This window comes from Bidens hawaiensis, unplaced genomic scaffold (assembly GCF_021521415.1).
Source record: "Bidens hawaiensis isolate Kalapana, Puna unplaced genomic scaffold, B.hawaiensis_p1.1 tig00004864_1, whole genome shotgun sequence".
NCBI classification, from domain to species: domain Eukaryota; kingdom Viridiplantae; phylum Streptophyta; class Magnoliopsida; order Asterales; family Asteraceae; genus Bidens; species Bidens hawaiensis.
This window is the reverse complement of record NW_027491306.1, coordinates 1,666,191-1,674,595: the sequence shown is the minus strand read 5'-3', so window position 1 is coordinate 1,674,595 and position 8,405 is coordinate 1,666,191. Positions and strand designations below refer to the sequence as shown.

At 45.2% G+C, this 8,405-nt stretch overlaps 1 protein-coding gene across 1 annotated transcript; it reads right to left on the bottom strand.

Moving 5' to 3' along the window:
• Window positions 1-655: 655 nt before the first annotated feature.
• LOC143628279 (uncharacterized) lies at window positions 656-1,027 on the bottom strand. The gene has a single exon (XM_077097913.1). It carries the CDS (start codon window positions 1,025-1,027, stop codon window positions 656-658), a length of 372 nt encoding a protein of 123 aa, XP_076954028.1.
• Between the last annotated feature and the right edge of the window lie 7,378 nt (window positions 1,028-8,405).

Genomic DNA, 8,405 nt, shown 5'->3' with positions numbered 1-8,405 from the left:
AATAAAACAAAAAAATAAAGAAAATGGAACAGACTCTCCTGGTAATAAGGCATTGATCTTCATAACTCAAGTTCCGATAAAGCGACCGTATAGCATTTCATTCGCGGCCGCGACTTTTGGGTCCCCTCTACAATCAAATAAGCTTAGAACGCCCCCGTCCGAATGGAGATTTGAGTACGAAAGTTAGCATCCAAACCTGCAAAACAATGCTCAAAGCACCCAAAGCAGACATCAAACAGACTCTAAAACTTAAAACTGATTCAAAATACAAAAATAAAAGAAAACAAATAAAAACATATACAAACTCTACACTCGAGTGTTCATTCGAAGTCCTATCCCTATCAATCAATCAACCTAGGGATGTCGAGGCGAAACACGTCCTCCTCAACCTAGTCAATCGGCCCACCAATATAATGCTTCAACCTGTGGTCGTTCACCTTCCACGAGCTCCCATCAACATCTCGAACTTCAACAGCACCATGCGGGAACACCTTCTTGACCGTATATGGTCCTCCCCATCTTGATTAAAGTTTACCTGGAAATAGCTTTAGACGGGAATTATAAACCAACACTCGATCCCCACACTTAAACTCTTTCACCTTCTTCAACTTCCAGTCGTGCAACGCCTTCGTACGCTCCTTATAACTCCACGATCTTACGTACGCCTCATCTCCTCAACCTCATGAATTTGGATATACCGGTTTTTTGCAGCTTGGGTTAGGTCAAGATTAACGGATCTCAACGCCCAATATGTCCTATGCTCTAACTCAACCGGCAGATGACACGCTTTCCCATAAACCATCCTAAAGGGTGTGGTCCCAATAGGCGTTTTAAACGCTGTGCGGAAAGCCCAAAGCGCATCATCTAACTTATCGGACCAGTCCTTTCGGTTCTTGCTTACAGTTTTCTCCAAAATTCGCTTCACACCTCGGTTTGCGTTCTCCACTTGCCCGCTCGTCTGTGGGTGACAGGCGGTGGACAAACGATGGGTGACCCCATACCGCCAACGTCTTCTCCATCTGGGCATTGCAGAAATGCGTGCCCTTATCACTGATCAAGGCCTTGGGAGTACCAAACCGACAGAACAACCTTTTCAAGAATCCCACAACAACTCGGGCGTCATTAGTGGGTAAGGCTGGAGCCTCAACCCATTTGAAAACGTAGTCGTTAGCCACGAGAATGTATCGGTTCCCTCGAGAAGAAGGGAACATCATGAAATCAATGCCCTAAACGTCGAAAATCTCACACACCTGAATAGGATTTTTGGGCATCTCATTACGGGATGAGATGTTTCTAGTGCGCTGACATGCGTCACACTGTCTGAAAAACATGTGTGAGTCTTTGAAAATCGATGGCCAATAGAAACCGCAATCTATAACTTTCCTAGCAGTGGAAGATGGAGCATGGTGGCCTCCAGTCAAACCCTCATGACAATGTCTAAGAATCTCACGGCCCTCTTCCCTACTCACACACCTCCTCAACACTCGATCGGCGCCTACACAAAACAAATACGGTGAATCCCATAAGTAGTGGCTGGCATCTGCGAAAAACTTCCTCCTCTGCTGATAACTCATGCCCTTGACCACCACTCCTTCGGCCAGATAATTTGCAATGTCGGAGAACCATGGAATACCCTACTCTTCAGCACTAACGTATAAGACTGGCTCTCTCTCAAATCTCACTCTCACCATTATCAACGACTCGTGGGGAAACCGATGGTGTCCTCTCTAATCTCCTCTCTCTTTGGATCCTCCAAACGTGATAAGTGATCCGCAGCAACATTCTCCGCTCCCTTTTTATCTCTAATCTCAATATCGAACTCGGAAAGTAAGAGAATCCATCGTATCAAATGAGGCTTGGCATCTTTCTTGGCGAACAAGTATCGCAATGCCGCATGATTAGTATAAACGATGGTTTTGGACAGCACGAGATAAGAACGAAATTTATTGAACGCGAAGACCACTGCTATAAACTCCTTCTCGGTAGTCGTGTAATTCTCCTGAGCATCATTAAGGGTCTTACTCGCGTAATAGATAGGATGGAAGTGCTTGTCCTTCCGCTGATCTAGAACAACACTGACTGCAAAATCACTACCGTCGCACATGAGCTCGAAGGGTAAGCTCCAATCGGGTGCTACTAAGATAGGGGCGTTAACCAGCTACCCCTTGAGAAACTCAAACGCCTTCTACAATCAGCATCAAAGTCGAATGTGATGTCCTGAGCATCATTAAGGGTCTTACTCGCGTAATAGATAGGATGGAAGTGCTTGTCCTTCCGCTAATCTAGAACAACACTGACGGCAAAATCACTACCGTCGCACATGAGCTCGAAGGGTAAGCTCCAGTCGGGTGCTACTAAGATAGGGGCGTTAACCAGCTACCCCTTGAGAAACTCAAATGCCTTCTGACAATCATCATCAAAGTCGAATGTGATGTCCTTCTCTAGAAGGCGAGTCATGGGCCGGGTGATCTTAGAAAAATCTCTGATGAACCTACGATAAAAACCCGCATGCCCGAGAAAAATACGAACGGATTTCACACTAGTCAGTGGAGGAAGTCTACTGATGGTGTCGATCTTAGCTCTATCTACCTCAATACCGTCTCAGGAAATCTTATGCCCGAGCACAATGCCTTCAGTCACCATAAAGTGGCATTTCTCCCAATTCAGCATCAACTTCGACTCTATGCACCGCTTCATCATTCTCTCAAGATTAGAAAGACATTGATCAAAAGAGTCCCCATATACCGAAAAATCGTCCATGAAAACCTCCATGGAACTCTCGATCATGTCATGGAATATCGCTACCATGTAACGCTGGAAAGTAGCCGGAGCAATACATAGCCCGAAAGGCATACGTTTGTAAGCGAAGGTACCGTATGGGCATGTAAATGTGGTCTTTTCCTGGTCCTCATGCGCGATAGGGATCTGGAAATAACCTGAAAATCTATCAAGAAAACAGTAAAACTGTCATCCCGACAGTCGTTCCAACATCTGATTGATGAACGGAAGAGGAAAATGGTCTTTCCTAGTAGCGTCGTTAAGCCTCCTGTAGTCAATGCAAACCCGCCAACCTGTGACTGTCCTAGTCGGAATAAGCTCGTTATGTTCTTTAGTAACCACTGTCATCCCTCCCTTCTTAGGGACGACCTGAACAGGACTCACCCATGAAGAATCGGATATGGGATAGATTAGGCTAGCGTCGAGGAGTTTGATAACCTCCTTCTTGACCACTTCCGACATGTTAGGGTTGAGCCTCCTTTAAGATTAGATTACAGGCTTATACTCATCCTCCATGAGTATCCTGTGATTGCAAAAGTTCGGGCTAATGCCCTGAATGTCCATGAGTTTCCACGCAATAACCTATTTGTGTGCCCTGAGCACATCAACCAACCTCGACTTCTCATCATCCGTCAACTAAGAAGAAATGGTGAAGGGCAAATCGGCCTCACCATCCAAGAAAGCATACTCCAAATTAGGAGGTAGCTCTTTAAGCTCAAGGGACGGCGGCGCCTGAATCGATGGTCTCTCCTTCGGTCCCTCGGTGCTATCGGCAACCGCGAACACCTCAGGGTATTCTGGAGGTGAGCTAGCAAGAATGCTCAGGTCATGCTCCAGGGGAACATCAACCTCGTCCTCCTGATTGAGCAAATCTACTCCAGAGATGTAGTCAAGACATCGCTCGAACTGAGATATGAACGTGTCAAGGCAATAAATGTAATTTTGCCGTCGAAGACGTCAATAAGCACTTTAGCAGTACGCAAGAAGGGTCGTCCCAAAATGAGCGGGACCTAATCGTCAGCCTCCATGTCAAGAGTAACAAAATCCACAGGGAAAACGAATTTATCGACTTTAACGAGTACGTTTTCCACGATTCCCTGCGGATATTTGACCGAACGGTCGGCCAAGGATAAACTCATGCGCATCGGGACTGGCTCGCCAAGGTCTACCTTTTATAAAGAGAATATGGCGTCAGATTTATGCTAGCACATGAATCGGCCAACGCATGGCTCTCAATCGAGCTGCCAAAGATCGACTTCTGGACTCTTCTTCTCTTCAATCTTCGTCTCAACTACCTTCTTCGCAGGAGACTCGCAGTTTGATGTGGTACTTCCTGGGGCTCGCCTCTCGTGCGTCCTCACGGGAGTCTCCATCTCTATCTCCTCGTCCACCAGCTCCTCATCATCTGCCGATGGCTGCTCTCTATTGCCTCCTCTGCTACTGCGGGTGGTCACCGCCTTTAACTGTGCATTCGGGTTAAGCTCGGTGCTTCCTTTAAACGCTCCGACCTACTTATTAGGTTGCATATGCTTCATCATCTCATCCACCTTTCGAGACATCTCCAAAATTGACGACTGCAGGTTCTTCAATAAGGTGTCATGCTCAGCCAGTCTCTGCTGTGTGTTATTATCTCTGTCAATAAGTTGGGAAAGCATGGTAGATTGCTTAGTTAGAAACTCCTTAAGATCTGGATCCATACCACTGCTCTTCCCCGCACTCGAACTCCCTGCCACCTCTGTATCTCTAACCTGACTCTGCTCCTGCCTCGGCTGAAAGCCCTGAGGATTACCTCCCGACCTCCAACCATAGTTTGAGCTGTTCCTCCATCCCGGGTTCCCGTAGGCATTCGGTCCTCTATTCTGATTTCCTAAATAGTTCACCTGCTCCTGCTGATTGACCGGACAATCAACTGTATCGTGCCCTCCTCGGCAGATCTCGCACCTACTAACAACCTTCTTCAAGTCCTTAATTTCCCTCTGGATTGCCTTTAAGGCAGCCGTGATGCTAGTATCATTCGAGACTTGATGGATGCCTCAAGCGGAAGAAGGAGTGGTTTTAGAAGTACCTCGGGCGGACAGTCCCTGCTGCTCGGCTAGGGCGAAGCTCTCAAACATCAACTCACACTCATCTATATCCAGCTTCTCTAACATGTTCCCTCCAGTTGACGTGTTGAATCTTTGCTGCATCTCAAAGGTCAGCCCGTTATAGAATTTCTCGACTACGGCCCATTCGGACAGACCATGCTGGGGGCATCTACTAAGCAGATTATGGAACCTTTCCCAAGCCAAAGGGTATGACTCGTTAGAGTCCATGCGGAAGGAGTAGATCTGATCACGAAGTCGCGAGGCTTTAGATGGCGGAAAATACTTCTTTAGGAATCTATCTTGAAGTTCGTCCCAGGTAGTGATAGACCCAGGGGAAGGTTTTCCAACCATGATGAAGCTCGACCCTCAAGAGAAAACGGAAAAAAATGAAGGTAGATAGAAGCACGAGTGGCGTTGGCGATATGAAAAGAGTCGCAGATGCGAGTGAATTTGTTTAGATGGCCTGGCGCGTCCTCGTGTTCAAGTCCGTGAAATAGGGATGAATTAGTAATAGAATTCATGACGTTGGTTGGAATCTGCCAGTTATTAGCATCGGGCATCGCCGGACGTGCGATAGCAGACCGTCTCCCCGTAACTCCCTCATTCGCTCTCAAGTGAACCGTACGCCTAGGGGGAATAGCGTCAGCCATATTTAATGTGGAATCTGAAACGTGTACCTTGCTTTCGCGTAGAGCACGTGTAATCTCCCGAAGCTCCCTACGACGCTCACGAAAATCTCTCTCGGGTTCGTCAGAAACTATGAACTCTGGTGGTCCTAGCGAACGAGTACGTCGCATACGCTGAAAAACAGATAAAATAGTGAGGACCCAAGCTTACCCCTAAAACACACAAAGCGCAGATAGCAATTAAGAGCAATTAAGTAATAAAATAAAATAAAATATAATTATTTAAACTAAAACTTAAAAAAAGGGAAATAAAATCTAATTCGCCAATTACCAAGTGTCCCCGGCAACGGCGCCAAAAACTTGATGTGCCTAAAAGTGGTGTATATAAATATTGCAATTACTTAACCTAGCACAACGAGTAATAAAAACCTAGAATACCCTAAACCAAACCACTAGCAATAGGCAAGCGAACCTATCGGTTGTAGAATAACTATGGGAAGTCCGGGAATATCGAACCCTAGAGACACTAATTAAATTAACGAACTTAGATTCTAAAAGCTAAATAAAATAATAAATAAGAAAAAGATTATTTTTGGATTTTTATTTATTTTTTTTAAACCTAATAATTAATTAAACTAGGAAAAATACATTAAAGTTCTTAAGACTTAGACGAAGACACTAATGAGAAAGGCGTTACCTAGGCTTGAAATCCTATTTGTGAATCTTGGATGCTTATCGGCTATGGAAACTGTGATGGAACCGGGATCTAAAGATACGACGCCCTAGACATCCTAGTGGATCTGTAGGTTCCCTGGACGGATCGCACGAGATATATCGGTCTACTCAGGTGCGGAATCCCTGCGTAGATCGTTACGAGTATAGAACACCAACCAAACAAACACACGAATAACCGAACACACGTTATATATTATAACTCAAACACATGATATGAATCACTGATACAGACTCTCGTCCTCACGTTACAATGAACTCAAACCAGCTTAGATCAACTCGATGAACAACCTCAACACTAAGCCGTAACCTAGTATAAATACACGACAACTTCGCCTGATATGTTCAGGCAAAGTTGTCCATAACTTCGCTTGTTCAACAAGTTCTCCTAGGCGAACTTGTTAACAACTTCGCTTAAACAAAAACATAAATAACATTACAGACTCGATTACAGACACTAGACTATGAACTACTGACATTTATGCACCAACAGACTCCCCCTTGGCAGTAGCTTCATATCTTGATCTTTAAGCACTTGTCTCGTAATCTTCAATCTTGTCTCTTCACGCATGCACTCCTTCTCTAACACAAACTGACACAACTCTTTGATACTTCCTCGCTTCGTCCTTCCAAGCAGGAATATAAAAGATTTTCTTCTCATTAAGCACCTTCAGATCAGCTTGCGATAAGTTTACCAAATGCATCGGATCGTAAACTCTTAGGAGCTCCTGTTCATCCTCGTCTTCCATCACCGCCTCTGCTGTCTCACAATCCACATACCACCACTTTAGGTCTTTAAGCACATCCGTGGGCATTAGCTTCATCGGTACTTCTTTCAGGCACCGGATCGGTTTATACTTCATGACCATCCAAGGTTTTCCATCATCTCTCATACCTCTATCCTTGTCTTCAACTAGTTTTCCCTTCTGTGGTTTCAACAGCTCAAACTTCTTTTCTTTTATACTCTCTCTCCACACAATTTTCTCAATGACTCTAGACATATTATCGTCATTTCGATTGATTAACCCCAATCTGGCTAAGTCTTTCACTTCACATTCCGGCAGTGTATTCAACGACCTTAACATTCTTTTAAAATACTGAACGCCGTCATACCGTTTAATCATAAAGAGCTTCAACTGCTCATCATAGATCCAGCAAATAATCCCTTTCTTCGCTTCGGCATAGCCTTTAATATTGTAACTCTTCTTAAACATTGTAGGGACCGCTGGTTTCTTCGTTTTGACGAACCACTGAGCATAGCCTTCCTTCCACCTAGGCTGCTCTTCCCGTTCAGTCTCATCATTTTCCATCTCATTACCCATATCGGCTTTCTCAATATCTGGGATCTCGTGTTCAACATTTTCTTCTATTATTTCACCTTCTTCAACATCTTCTTCAATCACAATCTGTGCTCCAATCTTCTCAATCTCCTCAGTAGGCAGCACATCATCATCAAACATCACATCATCATCTAGCATATCATCATCTAATTCTTTCGAAGCATCAATCACATCATCTTCATCATCAACCATCACCACCTCATCACCACCAACTGCACCTGCAGACTCCCCCTGAGCTGTGGAAGTCCCAAGAGCTTGAGTAGTTCTTGGCAACTCACCACCTGCATCTTTCGATGCATTGGGATCATCGTCTTTATCATTTCTCTTCTTTGTCCTTAACTCGTCGCCTTTACAGCCTGTCTCCCCCTGAGATGCCAAGAACTCCTTCATAGCATCTATAATTCTCCCATGTTCAATCAGGTGGGACGACTGTAGTTGATTCTCTGCTACAAGGCGCTGAATAGCCTGGGTCTGGATAAAGTTTATCCTCGATTGCTCTGCCATGACCCGTTCAAGTGCAGCTATTCTCTCCGAGTCTGAGAGGGTTGCATCGAAATCAAACCTCATGTTAGATGTGTCTTGAGTATACTCAGCAGGGATCTCGAATGTAACCGGGACATCAGAAGCAGTTGTGGACGTAACCGCAGGTGGTATCGTGACCGACAACCCTGCAGTTGCAACGACTGTCGACTCTACAAATTGTGCCACCACCTCTGAAGGAGTAAGCGTTGGAGGTGGTAAAGACACAATCTCCGGAGTCGTCAGCTGGATAGTAGTGATTGATGGGATGCCGACAGCTGATGTAGCTACCACGGGAACATCCGCGGCGCTTAAACCTGTCACCT